Here is a 24,167-nt window from a genome sequence, read left to right as displayed (position 1 = left end):
TGTGTGTTAGATGTATTTACCAGCTGTGACTCAACAGCTCGTTGTTCCACCGCTTTTTTCTCCACTTTTTAGCTAATATTAGTCTATGGAAAATATAACACCCACAAACATGGCGGATCTCCATGGTAACAGTGGATTTTTCCGAACTTCCTATCTAGTATCGATCCACTATCTAGTTCCGAGCTTGATTTATTGAACTTTAATCGCCAAGAAATTCAGGCAAATGTATTTTATTTTTTAACATTAACATAAAGCTTTGCTTAATTTTGTATCTGTCAGGAAATTAAACCATGGCTTATTTCATACATCTAATTTGGCCACTTTGAAGGCGCATCATGGAACATTTCTGTGAGAAAAAAATGGTTTATTCTTGCTTATTTAACCTTTTAGTGACCCAGCATGACCCATGCATGAGTGGTTAGCATGAGAGGCCGACCTATATGGCTTTGTCTAAGGCCGATGCCGATATTTTGGGATGTTAATTGGCCGATGCTAATATGCTTGGCCGATATTTTATGATTTTTCTAATACTTGGCCGCTCCAGCAGTGGCCGAATATGTTACTTATGTTTGTTACTACCCTGGGCATTTTGTGCGGCAATCAAAAATACAATAGTGGAGGTTAAAACGAACTAACTAACTAAGCGATTGAATTCTCCAGATTCTGCACTTGAACATGACAAGCAGCATGTCCATATTGACGGAGGTTTAGTGAAACTTGTGTTCAACAAACTTGAAGCAAACCGATTTTCATGTGATGTTTCTCACCTCCCCTGAGCCCTAAAGAGTTGTGACTTCTGACTTTGCTCTTTCCAATGCAAAAAAACGCAAGTCTCTATCATATTCAGTCCTGGAAATATCGTCTTTTTCCTGCGCTATATCGGTTAGCCTCTAGTTTGCATGGCCCCTTTTCTTTCCGTCATGGTGGCTCCAGGATAAATCAGTTTCTTGGATGTTTTCACTGCCGATGGACCCACCCACAAGAAACAAAACAATTGACCCTGGATCGTTGTAGAGGCCACTGTGTTCGAAAGTAACGGTGCCGTAACCAGTTCCAGGGATCCGTTTAAATTGTGACTTTACCTGCAGTGTCTCACCTTAAAATGCAATGTTATGGTCTATTTTTACTCATATTGTTGAAATTAAATGAAATAACTTCACCAGAATGTGAGAAAAAAAGTTTGACAGAAGAAGTCGGTTGCGGTTTGAGACATTTGCTTGATTTTGTGGGACAGATTTTACTCTGAGCAAAAACTGGAAGTGCGAAGTCAGATTAACAGTCCTTGACATTTGCCTGATAGCTGGTCCCACGTCATATGAGTCATACTCCGCCGAATCCGCCACACAAACAGGTGGATCTGAGCCCGAGGAGAGAGAGACGTCTGTGGAGTTTGATGTGAGCGAAGTGGAGTGGTCTGTTGTCTCTTGTGCTTAAATCATCTATAGTTTTAAGCATGAACTATACAAAGCAAATGATTTTCTGGATAAGACGGATTACCAGGCCATTACTAAGGCCATGTTGTTTACGCACAAGAAGCTGACCCATTAGGAAAGTGTTGTGCAAACATGCTGAGTTGCCTACCAAAACAGATCATTTTAATAATTTTTCAGCTCTAAGATTGCTGTATTTATTATTTTGTTGTCCACCTTAGTTTCCCCACTGTGTTGCGAGCCAGAACACAGAAACAGATCTGAATCTTACGGTTTGAAAAATTCACTATCCACACTCATGTCCATGTCTCTATAAAAGACGGAAGCCCTGTTACTAACTCTTAACCCCCTTTTGAACCAAGCACATTCTCTACAGTTAAAAGCAAAAATGTGTCGAAAGAGCGAAAAAAAAAAAAAAAAAAACACGAGCTGAAAAAACAATAACACAATAATAAAGCGACAAAAACCCACGACTGAAGAGTGATGAAAAAGCAACAAAAACACACACCAAAAAGCGATTAAAAAAGAAGTAAACACGACAAAAACAATTCCAAAATGTGACAAAAACATGGCCAAAAAGAGTGACAAAAACATGCAGGAAAAGCAACAATGACAAAATGACAAAAACATGACTTAAGAGTGATGAAAAAGCAGCATAAATCAACAAGAAAGCCCCCCCCCCAAAAAAAGAAGTGAAACATATGCAAAACATGACAAAAAAAGTTACTATCAGTGTTGTAGACCTTAGCTTTCAAATGAGGCGTCACACTGGTCTATAGGCCGTAAACTCCAGTGGAGAAGCTTGTAGATTTGGGTGAAACCGAACTGGAGAAAATGTGCTCGGTTAAGGTTAAAGGAACAGGCCACCGTTTTTCCATGCTGAGATATGTTCTTACCTGAACTTAGACAAGTTGATGCGTACCTGTCTGGTCTTTGTGCCCGTGGAAGAGCGTGGTAGCTTCCAACTTCACCCCCGTTTGGAGCTATAGGAATACATTGGGAGAGGCCAAATACTAACAACATCTTTGGTCGTTTTGCGTGACTGAGGGCACCCACTAAGACCAGACAGGTACGCATCAACTCGTCTAAGCTCAGGGAAGAAAATATCTCAGTATGGAAAAACGGTGGCCTGTTCCTTTAAAGGAATAGGCCACAGTTTTTACATACTGAGATATGTTCTTACCTTAGTTGAGTTGCCTTGTGTACGAAATGCGCGGTATAAATAAAGTTGCCTTGCCTTAGCTTTGACGAGTTCTTTAGGACCTGTCTGGTCTTCCCCCGTGCCTTCAATCACGTAAACACAGCGCAGACGGCGTTAGCATTTAATCCGCGCAGTAATCTTCACTTTACTGTGCGGATGCCAAATTACTCCTGGTATTACTACGCCTTACAATATAGTTCCCCCTTTTATCCGCTTAGAACATCCACATTGTTTAATTTTGTGTAATTATACTTTGTAGTGTAACACTTCACGTAACCATATTTAAATAGGGAAAACGTGGAAGAGCTTAGTAGCTTCTATCTTGACCAGTTTTGGAGCTATAGTGGAGAGAGGGAGAGGCTAAATGCTAACGCCGTCTGCGCTGTGTTTACGTGATTGAAGGCACGGGTGAAGACCAGACAGGTCCTAAAGAACTCGTCAAAGCTAAGGTAAGAACATATCTCAGTATGTAAAAACGGTGACCTATTCCTTTAAGTAAAGTAAGATTAGTCATACTCTCCTGTATCCTTTGTACAGCTCAATATCAAAGCTCTGTCTGCATCTTATCATACAGACTTTTAATCAGTGGAGACCTGGAATAAAGAAACTATCTGCGCATCAGTGTTTGTCTATGGTGCATTAACCCCAGATCAGAACAGTGAGCTATATCCAGGTGGACATTTTTTTATTTGCAGTCTGTTTAGATATGGACAGACCCTGCTTTTAATTTTTGGTTGGGCAGACCAGACATTAGGCAGAAAAAAAACTGAGAAATTATGATGCAAAAATGTCTAAAAGTAATTAAAAAACTGTCCACCATTAAGTCAATATGACCTTTTAAGTTGAATAAAGACACGACGAGGAAGCAACAGGAGCGCAGCCGGTGCTCCCTGTGACATTGCCCGAATTTAAACGTCGGGCCGAGCACAGAGAAGCAATTAACTTGTGTTGCGTAAGCCCGCTGATGAGCACGTCCTTATCCTTTTGTAATTAGCACTGTTTGTTAAGCTACACAGTTGTCTCTCTGATCAGCGCCCTCTCCATCTCCTCCGCTCTCCCGTTCCCCTGCCTTTGTGATCAGTGCGAGAGGACACAGCCCATAAATCCACAAACAGTAGGAGAAGAAGTCAGAAATCTTTGTTTGTTAGAGACAGCCGTTCCGATTTAAAAAAAGGAAAAGAACGGAGCGATAAGAGCCGAGAGGGGAAAACCAGAGTAATTGGAAGGCCGTGGGTTGAGATAAAAAGTACTTAAAGCTTACAGAGTCTCACAATAAATCATTGATTGGATTTAAGGCAGTTCATTGGTATGCCCCCGGTGCGTTTGGAAATGACAAGTGCTGATTTTCAAACGTCAAAAGATATCGATGAAGGAGCGAGCCACACCCTAAAGGTGAATTTCAGTCAAAGAATTAGACTCGATAAATATATAGACTTGAAATTAAACTGCAACTCTGTAAAAGCTCTGTACGGGAGAGAAAATGGGGTTGGGGGAAACGTGAAGAGTTGTGGATGTTTCTGTTCTTTTTATCCTGTCCTAAGGAAGGATAGTATTAGACACGAGCACATCAGATTGACAGCTAATGTTATGTGTTTCGAAAAGAAAGTCAGAGTTGCCAGATTGAAATGGTTTAGATGGGATCTAGGTTCTTTACAGTTCCTCGTAAATGGGTTACTGTAAAAAAAAAAAAAGTTTAGGTTCTACTGGTATCTAAAAAAAAATACAAGCATTGAAAGCAGGTACCGAAAACATGTACAGTTGTTGCCAATAAGTTTACACAGCCTGGTGGGTTTTTATTTTGACTATGTGGCCATTTCTCAAAGAATATGAATGAAAACACACACATAAAATTTCACTCATGGTCAGTGATGTTGTGAAGCCATTTATTGTGGAAAAAAAAAATGTGTGAACTCATTTCAATCACCATAACAAAATAAAGTACCAGAATGACCCTGTTGAAAAGTTTACACATGTTCCTAATATCGTGGTTTGCCCCCTGGAGTCTTTTTGGGTAGTTGTGGAGAAAGTTCTGTATATGATGGTGAAGCGGAACATTCTTCTTGACAAAAAGCCTCCAGTTCCTGTAAATTCCAGGGCTGTCTTGCATGAAAATAGGCCTAGTTGACAACAAGGCCTATGATGAGAAGTGCACCATACCTACTGTGAAATATAGAGGTGCTTCTCTGGTGCCACTGGAGATGAACTGGAGGCTTTTTGACAAGAAGAAGGGGCCGCTTTACTATTAGATTATAAACAGAACCTTCTCCACAATTATCACAAAAGACTCCAAGCTGTCATTGATGCAAAACTTGAATTTTGTTGGTCCAGGGACCCTTTCAGCTCAAGTGAATGATACAAATTTGCTCTGTTTTCTGGTTCTAGATGACAAATATTGTTGCATAGCTATCGAAAAAAAGTAGAATTCAGGTATTGGTATTGTAAACCAAGTATAGTTTAACTGTACCGCAGCTCTACTCATAAATGTGTGCTTTTCTTCACGCCCATTGATCCTTCTTCCGATTCTGAGCTGTCTTGGCTAGTACTGGAAGATTTGCCTATTACTTTATGATAAAAAAAAAGCAAAGCCGAGACAGATGAAACATATCGCACTCGAGGAGGACATGCAAATTCCACAGAGAGGCCCCACACCATCTAGCAGTCGGATGAGTGGGGTTTAAAGAAGAATGAGTTTGCTTCTGGTTCCTTTCCACAATCTTAAATTATTCTAGCTGTTGTCTTCTATCAAGAGTAAGGTTTTAGAAGGCATTGTTGAGTTTGTTTCATTCTCACAATAATAATAATTGCGAGTCCATCTTTGATCAGCAAAAAAAATCCCTGTAGAAGTGCTCCTGCTTGCGTGTTTAAAATCCATGCACTTTTACCAACATTTTATTCCATGTCTGTCTTGTTTCAGACTTAATTCCCATATATAAACATTACCTTTTGGGAAAAATCAATGCAGAGGTGTAAAGTCTTTTAAAAAGGCAAAAATAATGTAAAGGAAACTTGACACCAGCAATAGGAAAACCAGCCAAGCGCTTCATTCCAAGTCCATACTATTCCACCTTCGCTTTATTTTGTAATTGCATTTTCAGTGAACGAAGTCACACTCCGCTGTGCATGACACTAAGAGTAAACAGCTTAGCTTTATTATTACTCTATGGCAAAGGCAATTATGTGATAATCAAGAGAAAGAGAACAGACTTTTTTGTGAAATGCATGTGCGCCGTCTTAAACTGTGAAATCAGCTTCTAAAAATCACGCAGGCGAGACTTCTGCTTAGACAAGTTCTAGGACATAAGTTCCTGAGTTTGCGAACAAGCTTTTTTTTGAGACTGCGAAATGTCCTGACCATGTCATACATCAGCGTCTCAGCAGAGAGTTGTATTAAAAGTGCAAGGCAGCAGAGTTTCACATATAGAGTTTGGGATGGAATGCAATTTATTCACTGTTACCGAGGAAATCTGCCCTGTTTGTGGGCGCTAGCAAACATTTCCCGTAGACCAATGGTGCGTTCCAGGCAACTGGTAACTGCCACACTACAAAAAGTAAATATCAAGCATTGGCTTAAAGGACTTGAATTGAGGAAATGTATCTTGGTTTGAGAGGTTTTCACTCATTTAGAAACTTTTCCTGATCGGACCTAGTTTACTTTGCTTGTTTGAGGACATTTCAGACCAGTTCTAGGGTAAATCTCGCTTGAAATAAGAAAGTGAAATTGCCAATGAGATAAGACCAATTTTCTTACCCCATTGGCAAAGAAAATTACCTGAAATAAGGACGAAATGTATCGAAACGAGTCAGAAACATCTCAGAACAAGTGAAATAATCTAGGACAAATGCCCAACAACTTCTTAATTAGTCAAAACAACTAAAATTTGGATTATTATGCTCAAATTGAGATGTTTATACTGATCTAGTTAAATACTTTTTGCAGTGCACTTTTCCCACATTACTTATGATTTCAGAGCGTTCTAGGTGATTAAATTAGTATGTAAATGAAACGGCTAATGCTACAACAGTTAGCTCATACGATGCTAGCGTTTTATGAATGTTTCTCCAAACCAGATATTATTAAAAACATGCAACATAGCGTTATATTGAAAGCTGTGACCAAAAGTAATGGTCATGTTACCGATGCAGTGGTTTCGTTACAGATTTAACATTAGCTGCGCTCCACCAATGGGGCCGCCATTACTGTCTTCATCTCATATACGACCTTGTAGCGCTCTTGAGGTTTCCGAGTTTACAAGTTGTAATTACCAGTTCGAGCGGCGTTGGAAAAAGGCATTTTTCCAAGTGGGAGGTGGGAAATTTACCAGTTACCATTTGCCTGGAACGCACCATAACATGAGCTAAAACAGTATAAAAAGTGGAGAAAATAGAGTGTTTAGTCCTGACACTGGGAACCACCAGGAGACCCCTCCCTGTAGTTCTCAGGAGCCGAGATGGTTCATCCGGCTCTAACATGTCAGAAATGTACTTTGGTGCTAAACCAGAGAGCTGTTTTAATTGGTAGGACACATTATTGCTCTTAATTAGCTGACCCAATGGAAGCATGTACAGGTTGAATAAGAGGGGTCCCAAGATTGACCCCTGGGGGACTCCACAGTTCATGGCAATTTTGTCCGAGATGCAGTTTCCTGTCCTTTAGCCCTATTTAAAAAAGATTAATCACTGTTCATTCTCCTTAACTCTGCTGGCAATAATGGCATTGTAATGTTTTCATACATTTCAAACTTGATTAAAGCAAATAGGACCTGCAATTGCTCTCATCTCTCTTCTGTCTGCCTCCAAAAGTACCGCATTAACTGTCCCAGGTGCAGCGTAATTTAAAAGCCATTTAATCTGTGTGATGAAATAATTGGGATAATTCTTTTTCAGGATGCAGCATAAACATATTAAGTTAAATGAGATCTAATTTCATATTTGATTAGTACGACATCAGCTTGTTTATTTATTAAGATTAAGACGTCTGTTTGGGCACGGTGTTCAGGTGTGAAATGTTCTGGAGCATATTGGGTTTTTAAAAGAAAGAGCACACGTGGAATACATTCGCTGTCGTGTTTTGTGGGACTCTTTTGTTGTTGTCGATTAAGGAAAGTCAATTGAAAGCCTGTCAAATTGCGCACAAGCTTTCATTTGCTCCTTCTGCTTGCTCTGTGATCATTTTGTCTTTATGCGCAGTTTATAAACATGTGTTTCGCTCTGGCGACAGATTCCTATCTCGCTGTGTTCCCTCACCCTGCTCATGAAAAGGCAAACTTCTCCAGATGCTCCTTCTTCCTTCGTTTGTGTTTCTGTGAGGAAAATTAAAGTGCTTGTGGCCCATAATCCAATTCCTACCCCCCCGCCCCTGTGTCGTGAGCCGTCTGTGATTGCTTTAGGGAGCGGCGGTGGGGCGATATTAAAAATGTGGCCTGTATTATTGTGATTGCACGCTCCTCCGCTAAAGCTCCAAGACTCTGGGACCCCAGTTAAGTGCTCTCCTGGCAGCTCTGTGTTGCTTAGAAGATACACAATTCAATTAAGTTTAGAAAGCCACAACAAGCTGCGTCGCCTTATTAGAATAAAGCATGACAATTTGGAAATGTAGTCCCTCAATGTAAAAACACGCCGCTTTTTTTGCTCCCAGTGCAATACGGCGGGCTATTTTTAGTGATTTAAAATGTCAAGCGCAGGTCTGTACTTTTAAATGTTTCATTATTGATTTGTTAAGTCTAGACCGGAGTCTAATTGAGAGTGGTGAGCAGGAGTAGGTCATTGCATGCGCTAGGGATACCTGCACGGTGAACAATACATCCACATGTGTAGAACAGGTCATTTTTATTTCATTTTTTTGTCATCAAACAGCGGGACATTTCTTGATTCAGGCAGCCAGCGTTTCACGGTCAGGTGTTGAAGATTGCCCACAGTCAAACTCTGCCAAATTCTACTTCAATTAAATATGAATTAGCAGACAACCAGGGAGATGAAAAGGCAAAGGCAGATGAATTAAGACGGCAGGACACTTCTTAATTCAGACAATCTGAAACAAGAAGTTGTAAGTCTGGACTCGATACGGTTACGCTTTATGAGCGAGGAATGCGCTTCTCTTTGGTCCTAGTGGCGGGGGGCTGACATTGCTGCGGTACCACGCTGCATATTGAAGTGTACACAGGGAGAAGGGCCATAGATCGGTGGTTAGTTCTGCAAAACCACCGATCTATGGTTTGCAGTACTAAACATAGATCGTTGGTCAATACTGCAAAACCTTTAGTACTACAAAACCTTAAATTGTGCCCTATACCTTTATTCATACTTAAGGGGATATTTCAGGATTTTTGACACAGGGCCTCATTTCCTAGTTATCCAGAGTGTTGCTGGTACCTGGAGATATTTTTTTTTGTAATTCATGCAGTTCTTTTGTTTGAAGAGTTTTGTGGCGCTAGGCTAATGCAAGGCGAGCGCATTTCTACGATGTCACCTAGCCTGCATTAAAAACAGTCTGACCCGCTCCACAGTGCACCTGAGGCAAATCACTTATAACGCCAGACTGACGATATAAATGTCTGTGTCGATAGAATAATTTTAACCATTTTGCATTTAAAATACCTTATATTTCAGCAGCATCAGCTTCGTGGTTGTATAAGCTATGCAGAGGCGGAGTGATCTGCTAGAAAATAGTCCCTCAAAATGCGATCATTCATGTGATGCTAGGTCAGTTATATTCCAAAAATGATTCTATCGACACAGACATTTATATGGTTAGTCTGGCGTTATAAGTGATTTGCCTCAGGTGCACTGTGGAGTGTGTAAGACTGTTTTTAATGCAGGCTAGCTGACATTGTAGAAATGCGCTAGCCTTGCATTAGCCTAGCGCCGCGAAACTCTTCAAACACAAGAACTGCACGAATTACAAAAAAAATATCTCCAGGTACCAGCAACACTCTGGATAACTAGGAAATGAGGCCCTGTGTCAAAAATCCTGAAATATCCCTTTAAACCCTTCATGCCAGCTCTGTCTCACAATAAAATGTTAGCTGTTATGTTAGGATTGTGTAGAATTATTACTTTCAAATAAAAAGGATCATCTCTGTCTGCCCTTGTCACTCGAGGCGACTCCAGATGATTCAAAAATACATGGTGACATTACATGTGTCAAAAACATCTATCTACACTGCACATTTAATGCGCAATAAAGCAGACTATATTAAAAATCAAATGTCATGCAGCAATATTGTCCAAACACATGTAAACACCTTACATAAAATCCCTGATAATCTTCTCATATTGGCCTTCGGCAAATCATCCTTTCCTCGGCATGCAACAGTGTACCACAACCACACAATATAACCTCCCGACTCGCCTTTTTCTTGGCTTGCAATCCTGTAATTTATATATTAATCCTAGTGTTTTTGCTTTCACTTTATGTGGTCATGTTGTTTTAAAAATCTTGTTCCCAGCGGCTATAAAATTGGCACGTATCCCTTTAAAATTTGAGCGTAGCTTGTTGGAATAGCAAAATAGTCGTCTCTGTCAAACAAGCGATGCATGACAATTCTCCGCTCTCTGTTCTGGGAGAGCACCGCAAGACCTGACCATTGTCATTCCGAAGATCGTTCTCCAGAAATTCAACCATGATATCTATATGTAAACAGTAAAACCAGCTGAGGGATCCCACCGTATATTCCCCGTCCGCTGAAACCTAACACCAGTTGCATATTAACGCTCTCCTGCACCATAGAATTAAAGCAATCGTTCATTTATTATTCATGGAGGTTCTTACATTATTCTTACAGCCGGGGGACGCCATCCCGCTCACCGGCACTGACAAAGTACGACCTTGTGAAGAAGAACAGGGAAATTCACATTAAGATTTAACACCAATTATGGCTTGAAATAGTGCCCATATACTGGTAAGGAGCAACTGTCGGCAGGAACAAAGTCACCAGAATTTATGGAGAAAGAAGAAGCACTGCCTTTGTCTTCAGTCGAGAGATCATTTTCAGTGTTTGCAAATGTAAATCGAGTAGTCTAAGATTATTAGAATTGGACCGGAGGCGTATATTCAAATTTGCATGTGTCTGAAGCGGACTAACACGATATCTTGTTATTTTGTACTGTTGGTTATTAAAGTGTCCGTTACACCAGTCCAGGTGGTAATATGATCTAGTACAGGGGTAGGCAACGTCAGGCCCGGGGGCCAAATCTGGCCCTCCAGGACAGAACCTCTGGCCCCTAAGATGATTTTGAGAAATATGATTATGCAAATAAGAGATCAAATACATGATAAAGTACTCTAAAAATGCAGTATTATTAACCTCTTAACCCCCGTCTTAACCGAGGTTATTTTCTCCGGTTCAGCTTTACCCATATCTAAAAGGTTACAGCCTATAAGCCATGTGTAACACCTCATTTAAAAGCTAAGACCTACAAAACTCATATAAATGGATATTTTTCCTCGCGTTGACGTCACTTTTTGGACCTTTCTTTAATTGCTTTTTGTTGGGATTTTTACACATTTTTGCCTAATTTTCATAGCTTTTTGTCACTTTTTTTATTGCACTTTTGTTGCATTTTCATACTCGTTTTTGTCTCATTTTTGCCACTATTTGCCACTTTTTTAAAGAAGCTTTTAGAAGCCGAACTGGAGAAAATGTGCTCGGTTCAGGTGAGGTTAAAATGTCCTGACTGAACATCCCACTTAGACATATATAACGTAAAACAGTGAACCAAAAGTGGGTCGCGGAACCATTTTCAGTGGGTCATGGGAACCTTTTTTTTTCTTCCATATTTTCCATCTGAACCTGCATGGAAACACACCAGAGTCTGTTAAAATGAATAATATTGGGTTGTTTTGATCTCTTAAAAGCATATCAACCGTTTAAAATACAATATTTTATACGATATATGACAAATTACAGTTGTATTTGGGTCTTGGCTTGTCATCCGAGTGTAATGGCGGGTCCCGAAGCCAGAAACACTTGGCATTTGCAGAAAAAAAGTTCTTTACTTCAGGCTATAATGGTGAGGTTCGGCCCTTGGTGTTTTGGCAATGATGAAAATCGGCCCTCCACGACGCAAACTTGCCTACCCCTGATCTAGTACCTATAATCATCATGGACCCCTTTTAGGTAAAATGACAAATTTACCTGCTAAATTCACCAAGCCATTTACAATCGTTAACAGGACTATTGCCAGTGATAGGCAGACGCTGAATGTCATGACAAATTAGGCTCATAAGTGTCTGTCAGTAGCTGTTAATCTTGGCCCTCCATAATTTGGGAACTGCTGCGCTGATGGCCCATTGTTGAGAGGAGAGGTCGGTGCGGGGCCTGTCTTTTCTCCAAACCGAGCCGCCGCAGTTAATTGAGGTTAATTTGTATTTGTGAATGACTATGAGCAGGTGCGGGGCGCTCTCTGTGTCTTACACTGAATTTTAATGAGACTGTAGTCACACACTTATGCGCCGCGCTCAGTGTGTTCAAGCACTAGAGGAGGGGAAACAATGCGCTGAAATTATATTGTTCCAAAAATAGCATATTCTTTTAGCGAGAACTTTAGTATGCAAATATTCAAGTTTAAACCCTGCATAGGTTGTTCAGGCTTGGTCTACGTCGTGAAGTGGACTCAGGAATCGGCTTAATTTGTGCAGATTTTCCAAGACTTATAAACTGAATAAAAGACTAATGTGTTAAGACTCTAATCTGGGGATATGGCCAAAGACAAAGACCAAACTCACTGTTTTGTGATTAAACATTACCCTTTATACGTACGCATTCAAAGTCTTGTCTTGCACAAGGACACAATACACAGTTTCTCGAACAAATCAAAGAAATGACTTTGTGTTTGTTCAGAGGTACTAAAAGCCCTTTAAATTCTGCTTCCCCTTTTGATTTAAAGCTTAACGTTCTTTGCACGTGTGACAAATGAAACGGGTTGTCTGCACGCACAAACACTGCAGTTTTTACCGGCTCCTAAACACAAAGAGTCAAATAATTTTGCTCATAGATAAATCTACACTGTGGCTCTCCCTGCAGCTACATGCGGCTGAATTATAACAGCCTTTGAGTAATGGGACGTAGGAGTAATGGTTGTGATTATAAGTAGCAGAATACATGGCTCAGTTAACATATTACAATGATGGAAAGAGTCAGAGACGTGGTGGGGGGCATTGAAGTCATTTTTTTCCACAATAACATCTGGAATTTATGGAAATCATAGCATAATTGGTTTGCAACATCGTGTTTGACTTGACATTTAGTCAGTGTTGGGGAGAGTTATTTACCATTTGCAAAATGATCTGAACAAATGAGCAAATACAAGCTTCATATTGTTTTTCAAAATATATATTTATGTATAATGTAGCCAGTTTGTCTGGTAGTGTACCAGTATCTTTGCCCTTTTCCAGAGGTGAAGGCCCATTGTCAAGGTTTTGTCGTCATGGTAACCTAAAGTAAACAAAGGTAGACATGATTATCTTAATTTAGTCCTCTGTGTTTGGCCTCCAATGGCACTGGGGAAAAAAGTTCAATAACTGTACATTCATGTATTGGTCCTACCTACCTCACAATAAGCAACTTGTACATTATAATGAGAATAATATGGGTCCAATGACTTAGCCCTGTGGGATTCCTATGCATTTCATTAATTAATTCATACATTAATTTCAAGACTTATCAAGGCATTTAATGTAATTTTTTTCAGATAGTTTTTCAATAGTTCCATGCCATTCCTTGAAGGGACAATGTGCAAATGTATATAGCAATGTAAAATTTGTAAAATAACTAAAAGAAAAGGTAGTTCTTTCACCCTCTTGTTTTGGATTCTCCGGCAGCAGGGGTGACATAAAAATACAAGCCACCATTTTTAGCACTGCTCAGAACAGGCCCAGTAAAACTTTGGGGCCTTGAAAAGTGAGGACACTTCAGACTTCTATCTATTACACGACAAAATCAGAAGAATCACAATTGTGTCGTAGAAAAAGTAATGACCAAAGTAAATTACTCAAACATGCATTGTCTTACTGTTTGCAGGTATGAGATCCGTGACACTCACATGGTGGAGGAGAACGTGTTGCAGGTTCTGAAAGAGCGCGCCGACTTTGACAACTACAAGCCCCGCCCCTTCAACATGCGCGAGTTCTACGACAGGACGGGCCACGACATCAAGGACATGCTGCTGTCCTGCTACTACAGAGGCGCCGAGTGCAACGCAGAAGACTTCAAAGTGGTGAGTTCATCTTCAGAAAGTTCGGTTTCCTGTGATGTTCAGCGAGTTGTGGCTGTTTTGAGGGAATGATAACATGTCTGCTTGTGACAAAGTGGTTCAGCATTTTCACTGAGGAAAGAAAGAACATAGAACATTGTGTCTCACAAATATCTTCTGCTAATTTTGGTAAAAAACACTTCCTGGTCTATGACTGCTCAGCATCACACTTGCCCTGTCGGCCTACACATGATCTCTGAATATTTGTCTGCCTAAACAGCAACTTGACTATTAATGGAATAGATTAAATGTAAGTAAAATTGTTCAAAGCCTATTAGCTGCTCCTACAATCCGTCATGGGCACCATTAGAGGATCATTTTGTTTCAATAGAGTTGACCTTTATTTTCCATTTTTTACACATTCATTGGATTTTCATGTGGTCTACAGAATGTTTACTTTGTCAGGGCTGGATCTAAATTTCAGCCCTATTCATGTCACATACAGAATTCACATTGTGAGAAAGATATGCCGTGGTCTTTTCTAGCCCTTTTCTTGTAGGAATGGCTTTGAAAAGAAGCTTTGAAAAAAACAAAACTGACAACACATGATTAAATTCCACCTTCATGTTAACTATAATGGCTGCTGCTGCGCCTCTATCTTTCTTTAGATGGTCCCCTATTTCAAGCGCATATGCAGGTTAAAAGCTGCTCAGTGCACACTTAATCCTCATGTTTTCTATGTCTACTTTTGATCTTGTAAAAGGCAGACTATTGTACGCTTGAATCCGGTATGTAAATTTCGTGCATTCTCTGCTACAACGCTCGCTTTATTTTCAAAGCTGAGTTGCTTGGGAGATTGCCCGGGAGTGTTGTCAACTGTTGCACATATCCAGTTATTACGTGCAGCCTGTGTGACCTCCACGCTTGTACACAGCTTCATGGGATGGAGGCGCAGATAGAAAGTGCACTCTTGACCCGACTGTGCAGGCATCGAGCAGAATAGAGCACAAGGTCAGAGCTGGCAACACAAAGTGGAATGGCACTTCTATTAGTGCTGCAATTAGTGATTTTTCTTCTGCTGGTGGCCGTTGATGGTATGTGAGGTGTACTCCTATAAGATTGACATTTAAGTTGTGTTGAAAGAGAAACAAAGCTATAATGAAGTGTTGCAAAGATGTCATAAGAATGCGTTTCCATTTGTTTATGCTAACACCACCTTGTGTACCTAAAGAAATATGGAAAGGTCATGTATATTGATACGCACTGTGCAGCTATGAAAAATCAACAACAAAAACAAACAAAAAGAAAACTTTTCAGTGCACCTTTGGTCAAGCTATCTATACTACAGTGTCTTGTGCCTTTCTGCTACTTCAGTATGTATGTTTCTGTTGGATTGAACACAGGGCTTCCTGACAGTAAATTCTCTAGTACTGGCCTGTATTCCATTAGCAGCTGGGTCTCTAACAGTGGCGAGTTCGCGGCTGGCGGAGGCAAATTAAAGCCGGTCTCTAAAACAGGCCGGGGCTTTTATTAGAAACTATAGCGGTAGAAATATTCCCCATGTTCGGAATTTGTCTCATACTGGTGTAAATGAAAACTCACGTGCAGGAAGTAAACAAACGGGGACCTGGGCCGATGGGGGACGCTGCGGAGGAGCTGATCCGAGCGTAACTTTGACACAGATTTAGCCACTTTTCAAACCTCCTGTGACTATATTTGGAAACAGGGCAAACAACAAATGTTGTGTGAAGCTCCAGGGTTTTAATAAAGTCACCATCGCGTCTTCAAAGCACGTCCAGCTGCTCCATGTGCAGGTCAGTCCCACGCCTCAAAATAACTCCTCCGATCAGCGCAAGCGTCTCGTCTTCTCTCGAGTCTTTTATGATTGATCACAAACACAAAAGCTCCGACTAAACTCAACTTTTACACAAGATAACAACAAATAATCTGGTCCGCGGTAAAAACGAAACAGAAACCTGCAGTGACATTGATGTCAATGCTCCACTAACAGCAACGAAACACTTCCTGTTGTCTCGACAAAATAAAAGGCGTCAATTTTCCAGCCGCTGGGAGAGGGTTTGAAATGTTAATTAATAAATGAACCTAATATTTTTGGTGCAAATGGACACAAATCTCTATTTTCTTCGTTTTCCTGGTCGTCCGTTTTGCTCAAATAGAAATAAAGGCCTGTCTCTAATTGTGGCCTGGTTCCAATAAAGGCCTGGTCCTAGATGCCCTTGAGTAAATAAAGGCCCCGGCCTATATTAGAGCATTTACGGTATATGTCGGTAGCCACATAGCATAACTGCCTAAGTCATTTTGTATTGTTAAAATGGCAATAAGTGATAAGTAAATAAGCAAATAAGTGAGTGAGGCTATGTGGCTAATGATATGTAACATCTTACAGGAATTTTTCATTGCAAAATGTCATTTCTTATGGAATTGGAATTTTATTACTTGTGCAAATGCAAGTTTCTCACTCATATTGAAACTAATATAAAATATTCGTCAAAACCTAATTTCACATCGCATTGCTGTTTCTTCTAGACCAGCGTTTCCCAACTTTAGGGTGGAAATTTGCACGTTGTGTCGTTAAAGTAGAGGTATCGGAAAAAAAACTGAACCCAGCCCTACTTATGCATTCTGGTAACTGGAACCCGCATGTGTGGTGCAGGCACAGTGTGAGCGAGTTTCCCGTGCGTAACTCCTGTTCAATGAGGAAAAAACGTCCACTGGACTCCGACAGTTTCAAACAAAAATGTATCCCACAGTTTGTCAAACTTCTTCGAGGAGGTTCTTCCTAGTTCTTCCCTCAGGAAAACCATGTAACTTACATCTGTATTGCCGCGCCTCGTGTCGGCTCAAAACTCCTTTCTGTTTCTTTGCTCCCGTTGGTGTGCACTCATTTGCATAAAGCCACAACGACAAATCAGCTCCTAAAACAATGTTATTCACATAATTAATTAACCAAATGAACCCAAATGCAGTAAAATAGTTTTTAGCTTAATTTGCCCACTGTGAATTTACCAATTCAATTACTTATAAACACAATAGATATGATTAGCAATATAACACTGTATAAACTATATGAACCAAACTGAACTTGGCACCCACACAATTTCACTCAAAGTAATTAGATTTTGATTAGATGTTCACTTCATTGTAATAAATACACTTTTTGTGATATTTTTGTTTGTTGGGGTGATTTTTCTATTGTGTAAAGAGTGCCTTTGCTCAGTAAGGCTGGGAAACACTGATACGGGCAATAACCCATGGATTAATTTTAAATTCTTCACCTCACTTGTGGATGTTGTAATCTTGAATTGTTGTTGTAACACCATTATTACACTATTCCAACTTTAATTAGTTATTCATTCATTCATCATTTGTGCCCAACTGTATATGTGTAAATACTCTAGTGTGTCGTTGCAATCTTGCTGTTTTATTGCACAAGGCCATTTTAAATTGAAAATCCATTACTCTGTATGTATCCTGTGTCCTCCGTATAGCCTTGCCTTCTGTCCCGTGTCGCCCATAAAAGGCTATGATACTGCAGCGGGCTATAACATACATGGTTTAACCCCCCTATTGTGCTGATGTGCCCACATTTGCTGTCGTTACTCGTGCTGGTGCCAGATGGTGGGTCTTTGGGGCACGGCTGTGTTAGGTTCTTCAGTGGACTGGGAGGAAACAGCTCAGCAGAGAGGGCTAATGGCGTGGAAAGAGACCTGGGAGAGAGAAGATCCGCTGGTCTCAGGTCCTGGGGCTCACAGCGGGCTTTTAAACGGAGTACTGTTGAGGGAGATAGTCTTGTATTCAGCGCTGTAGTGCTGTAGTTACGACCTGGGAGGCAGGCGTCTGGAATTGCAGATGGGGCACAGAGGTCTGTCTGATCAGAGGGTCAAGTCTTGAGATATATTATTTGAGGATACATCTTTAGAAAACACTCTAGATCTCTGAAATAAATGCTAATTGGCCATCTGTAGACGATTGATGACTGCATCTTGTAAGCTACATTATTTATATCCATTTACATAATTTCTTGCTATTTGCCTCTTAATTGTGTTTTTGTCAGTGCTTATGAGATAAGTTCTTATCTTTATCCAAAACATTCCCAAACATAAGCCTCCTTTTAGGTTCTAAAAGGTCCCTTCTGAGCTGCAAACGACTCTTTACAAGCAGCACACGACTCACCTTCATCTCTGTGGAGGCAGAGACAGTCTGAGGTGAGACAGTTTCTGTGATCAGTGCATCAGAGCGTGTAGCAGCAGTGAGGGACTGTGAATGGAGTGATTAGCGCTGCAATTTGGAAATCACATTGTGTAATTTTGCAATAAAATTGCAAATGCAATTAATCATTCAGCCCTAGTGGTTGGAAAGTCCGACGGTGCAGATTGGCAGCCTCGCTTCCATCAGTCTACCCCTGGGGCAGCTGTGGCTTACCATCACCGAATATGGTGTGAATTAATAATGCACAAAATTATAAAGCAACTTTGAGCGTCTGGAGAAGTGCTATATAAGACTATTGTTTTCATTATTATTATTATTAAGAACATGTCCATCCTTCCGTCCATTTTCTTCCACTTTATCCGGGGCCGGGTCGTGGAGGCAGCAGTCTGAGCAGAGATGCCCAGACGCTTCCATGCAGACTTCCTGCATGGATCGGGGTGTGTCCTCCTCCCAATAGGATCCCGAGGGAGGCGACCAGGAGGCATCCAGAACAGATGCCCTCAGCTGGCTCCTCTCGACGTGAAGGAGCAGCGACTCCACTCCGAGCTCCTCCTGGGTAACTGAGCTCCTCACCCCATCTCGAAGGGTGTGCACAGCCAGGAAGGAAACTCACTTTGGCCGTTTGTATCCGCAATCTTGTCCTTTTGGTCATTACCCAGATCTCATTTTCAGAATCTGGTCATAGATTTCATCAAATAAAAAGGTTGAATAAAGCAGCAAATATTCTACTGTAAAGTATAAGGCAAGTGCTGCTTATCATAAATACTGATTTTTTTTCCTTAAAATTGTCCTTAAAATGAATGAATATACAGGTATATTCACTAGCAAGGACCACGCCACAACAAATTGCAGTTGAAGAATTTATTGATGTCGACAGTTTCGAGCAAACATGAATGAAGAGACTTGGCCTGGTGTGTATATAAGGCTTGTGGGTAATTAGAGGCGTGGCAAGGTGAAAGCAGGAGTGGTTGGTATGCAGAAGGTGATTGGCTGAGGCGAGGTCCTGCTCCCGAACCTAGTCAATAAATATTGACTCCATTTATTTTCACCAACTGTGTGCATTGCCTTGTTTCACATAAAGCTTCAAGGAGTCTGTGTGAACAACATCATTTCATCAGGGCATTGATAAAGATGAAAAATAAAGCCCAGAGATAAACTGACTTATGGCCAGTTTTTCTCCTGTGAGTTTTGGAGACTCCCTGGAGTAAAGCTATCTAATCTCCGGCTGAATGAATGGACTGGGGACCGTCTGCTCTGTCGGGGCACATCTGACATTGTGTAGTGCATTACCCAATCACAAGCCTGCGGCATGTCCACTCTTTTCAGAACTACCTTTATCAAACGTCTTACAAACTCCCCAAGGACACGCCGCTGAATTACTAATGTTCACCAATTATGCCTTTCTCCTTGTCGCTGACCCCATTGTCATTACGATCCATTTCATTTTGTCCTTTGTGGAAGTACACTTAAGCGCGCTGATAATCAAAATGTCAAATTAACCTGTTGTTATTGTCCAGACAAAATAAATGCAAAATAAAAAATACATTATTAGGATTTTCAAACCCTTGGCTATTGGACGATAAGGAAACAACACGGACACTGGGCGCATAAAAAATATCGCCACTTAAGAAAAGGTTGCACATTCTAATATTTCGTTGGAGTGCTTTTAGGTTTGATTACAGCGTACATCACTGTGGCAATATTTCATAAGCCTCTGCAATGTCAATAGACCCAGTGGTGCATTGATTTTTCACCAAGAACACCAATGTCAATGTCAATGTCAATTTTATTTATAAAGCACATTTTAAAAACAACCATTGTCGACCAAAGTGCTGTGCAAGAACAGTAACAATATGTACAATAAACACACAAAAACTTAAACACAGGTAATATATAAAGGCACAAACTGTCTGGTCTGGCCAAAGCAAAAAGATGAGTTTTTAATTTGGTTTTAAACTCGTCTACAGACTGAGCCGAGCGCACCAAGTATTTATAGTGGGAGAGTGTGACCACTGCGCAAAGCTATCTCCAGCACATCCCGAGGATTCTCAGTGGGGTTAATATCTGAACTCTGTTGCGGCCAATCCATGTGTGAAAATGACGTTCCCCTGAGCCGCTCTTTCACAATGTGAGCCCGATTAATCCTGGCATTGTCATCTTGGAATATGCCTGCGCCATCAGGGAAGAGGAAATCCATTGAATAACTGATCTTTTTCTTTGGGCATAAATAGTGTTGCTGAACCTAGACCTGAACAACTGCAGCAACCCCAGATCAGAACAGTTAAAGCAGTACTAAGTAACTCATGCCCCTAGAGGCCATAAGCGCCACTGCAGCTGTCGTAGCATGTTGCATTTTTTTTACTTATTAATTGTCCGTGGAAATAAATACTACGCTGTGTTGTGGATTTTCTGGCTTAATAAAGCTTAGGAGATGTTTGTCTAGTCAAGATGTGAAGTTTATTACACAATGCATTGCCGAGAGGGTTACGCATGACGCAAGTTCATGGTAAGCTCTGCCCGAGTCAGCTTTGGCATCACCTTTATAAGGTGAGCACCAAAGACAGAGCAGCAGGACAGGGGTCATACACAACAAAGGGAAGCACAGAAACACATAGAAATGGTAATACAGTTGGGGATGTCAATGCAGGCAACCAAAAGGCGCTTTGCATGGTAATGCATCAAGGTGGCGTTTGGAGACAGAAGGAGATCTTTGTCATGTTTTGTAAGCTGGGCCACCTTGGCCTATTGTCTTTTAGTTGCAAAACGACCATGCCCAGGATCTTTTGTGATACGTTAGGAGATGGCCCACCTTGTCTATTGTCCGTCTGGGATACAGGAAGAAACCGGTCTGGTCACCCTGCAGGGAGCCAGGCCCGCATTGAGCCAACTTGGTTACCGGCCTTAACTTTAACCAAACTTGTCACAACAGCTGACAGAAAAGACAAAGGGAGAGAGGGATATTGTATATCCAAATACACAATGGAGACCATTTTTTTCACTCAAACTTGGCTGTATACTGTTTAAGTGGCGCTAGCCCGCAGTTAGCTTTGCCCATTAACCTGTTAGATTCTTCTTTGTGATTCCATTAGTGTGTATTGGTGGCTACGACCCAGTGGCAGCGAAGTTGCAATTGTGGTTTTCTGGCCAGAGACACCAGGGGAATCATCCCATAAACAGTCTTATAATGTGGTTTACTCATAAAAAACATACCCTGAGTCGTGCTGAGTGAATATTTTGTTATTCAGTCCATCCTCCTCTCAATAACTGAAAACACACTCGCACACACCTGCTGATGTCACGTTGTGCTCCTCTGTGTTTCTCAATTCTAGCAACTACACTAGACCTTCAGCACTTAAATTGCTTCCACTACTGCATCTATTAGATATCAATTATCATGTTTAACCCTATTTAAGAAGGTTCACTCCCCTGTTACTGTTTGTGGGTCAGGGGAATGGGGTTGGGCGATGTCCGCTTAATTGGCAGTTGACGTGTTTACAGAATCATTGTGATGGACTCGTATGATGGATGTCGGGGGTGGGGGCTTTGGTTGCTTAGAATGAATGGTATTTTCACAGACTAACACGTTGTGTCTCTGGCAGGCCACTTAAACTAGCATGTATGTCAGTGTTCATTTCGTCGCCAAAAATATTTAGTCTTAATTTTAGTCAAAGTGATATTTTTGACGACTAAAATTGGACTAAAACTAAAACTATGACTAAAATGTCCAGATATTTTAGCCGACTAAAACAAGACTAAATAAAAATGACTGAATGAGACTAAAATCATCCAAACTTCTTCTGACCGTCTGAAAGAGCCTCAGATCATGTAAATTCACTGCTAAAGGAGCAGCTCTGAGCTTTGTTCATGTGGAGCAGCTCCATGAAGCAGAGGAACCAGATTAAATATGATTATAATGAATATTATAAATGCAAAGTCGACTAAATTAGTCTTAAATTTAGTCGACTAAATTTACTTGCAATTTTAGTCGACTAAAACTAGACTAAAATTGACATTAAAATTTGCATTTTAGGCAAAAGACTAAAACTAAATTAAAATATGTTGTCAAAATTAACACTGATGTATGTTCAGACTGCAGGCTGAAACGACCCCAATTCTGATCTTTTGCAATGCTACATCAGTCTGGACGCCCAGGTTGCATTTATCTGACCTACACGTCATCGATGCGCTACAAGTACCATTCATTTTGCTGTAAAGTAAAGCAGACAGGGAAACTATACACGTGCACTTGTTATGATGAACTCATCGTGTGTGAAGCCGCTCACCGCTCATGGCTGAAATCCAAAGCGGCACGTTTCTTGTTAAAGTCTCTGCTCCACAAAAGTCCATAGTCCAAAAAAACGTCTCTCTTCCTTCTCAGAATGAATCGGTTATTGATGTACTTGCTCCGTTAGCTTCTTTTACATTGCCAGATCCGCTGCGCTTTTTTCTGTTCACTTCCTCACTACTTTCTTTTCAATAAATTGGAGTTGAGTGTTAAGCCCTGCAGTCTGCAGTGCAAGCCCTAAAAAGGTTTTAGGTTTACTAGACCTACAGAAGATCAGTGCCTGTTTCTGATGTTCGTCATCGGAACAACCCTACCAGGTAATTTTATGCAGATAATAAAGGGCTTGATAACTGAGATGAACATTTAAAGCCACACTGCGCAAGATTTTACCCAAAAAACAAAACTGAAATACAAGCATTTATTTTATGATAGATATTTTCACCATTGAAAAATCCCTCAAACAAACAAGTGCTTTTGCTCTGAGCAGCTCACCTCTACTAAAACATGACTATAACTTTACCAGGAGTGGGTACGGCTCCAGCTCGTTTCCATGGAGACGTCGACTAAAGTCAGCAGAATTGAGAGTTAAACAGGTTAGGCCATGATCCAGATCAATTCTTTCATTATCCACTGCAAAAATATCATTTTCTGTGTTCAATCAATCAATCAATCAAATTTTATTTGTTTAGCGCCCAACAAGAACCAGAAGGTGCCCAGAGCGCTTTCCAGGATAAAAACAAAAATCACAGTAGACAACAATAAATACAAAAACACATAAAAACAGCAGTCGAGTCGGTGGTTATGTATCGAAAGCTTTTCTGAAAAGATGTGTCTTCAACTGTGATTTAAAAACACTCAACTCTGTGATGTTTCGAAGCTGTACCGGAAGTGCGTTCCACAGCTTTGGGCCTTGCGCGGCAAATGACCGGCCTCCAAACTTTTTGTATTTGAACTTGGGAGTGACCAGGGAGGTGTGTTCAGAGGAGCGCAGAGCTCTGGCTGGTTCGTAGACCGTTACTAATTCGGCAAGGTAGGCCGGGGCCAGACCATTGATGGCCTTGAACACAAACATCAGGACCTTAAAGTCCACCCTAAACGCCACCGGGTGCCAGTGGAGAGAGCGGAGGACTGGGGTGATGTGTGAGCGTCTGGAGGTGTTGGAGAGGAGACGAGCTGCTGCGTTTTGTACCAGTTGAAGCCGATCGAGGAGTGATTGGTTAAGTCCAGTGTAGAGGGCGTTACAGTCGTCTATCCTCGAGCTGATGAAGGCATGGATGGCCTTTTCAAGGTCAGCTCGGGACAAGAAAGACTTGATCTTACTAAGTAGCCCTAGCTGGTAAAAGCTTGCTTTCACAACTGTCAAAAAAGGATGGGTGAACAGGATGTACTCAGTCTTTCCTTCATTCAGGTGAAGGAAATTCTGGGATAGCCATTGTTTGATGGTGTGAAGGCAGTTATAGAGAGGGTCCAACGCAGCACTGTGGCTCAGAATCCCAGGTAGGTAGATCTGTTGAGCTGGTCATTGAGAGCACGTTTTGTGTTGATGGTACAGTATAGTCCAAAATGTTACGCAGTGTGCCTTTAAGGTGTGACCCAAATAATGTAAAACTAGGAATACTGGCCTCGTTTTGTCTTGTATTCTCAAGGAAAACAGATGCACACATTAAACACAGCTTCTAGATCTTCAAAGCATGAACTCTTGTCTAAAAGTAATTGATTAAAACCAAACAGGATTCTTTTGTCTTGTTTTGTCTTCTTATAGGATGGTTTTAGCAGATTAAGAAGCTGCATGGTGCTGGCTGTAGCTTGCTCCAAACTTTGGCTCGGGCCG

General features: G+C 41.0%; 1 protein-coding gene across 1 annotated transcript in view; it reads left to right on the top strand.

Moving 5' to 3' along the window:
- The window catches only part of asic1b (acid-sensing (proton-gated) ion channel 1b), a 500,510-nt gene that overhangs the window by 16,219 nt on the left and 460,124 nt on the right, over nucleotides 1-24,167 (top strand). The window contains exon 2 of the mRNA XM_079579290.1: nucleotides 13,650-13,845. Coding sequence (XP_079435416.1) covers nucleotides 13,650-13,845 — 196 coding nt within the window. The remainder of the gene's footprint in view (nucleotides 1-13,649; nucleotides 13,846-24,167) is intronic.

The sequence above is a fragment of the Gobius niger genome (genome assembly GCF_951799975.1).
Source record: "Gobius niger genome assembly, chromosome: 20".
Lineage (NCBI taxonomy): Eukaryota > Metazoa > Chordata > Actinopteri > Gobiiformes > Gobiidae > Gobius > Gobius niger.
The sequence above is the reverse complement of the archived record's forward strand: the minus strand, read 5'-3'. Positions and strand labels throughout refer to the sequence as shown.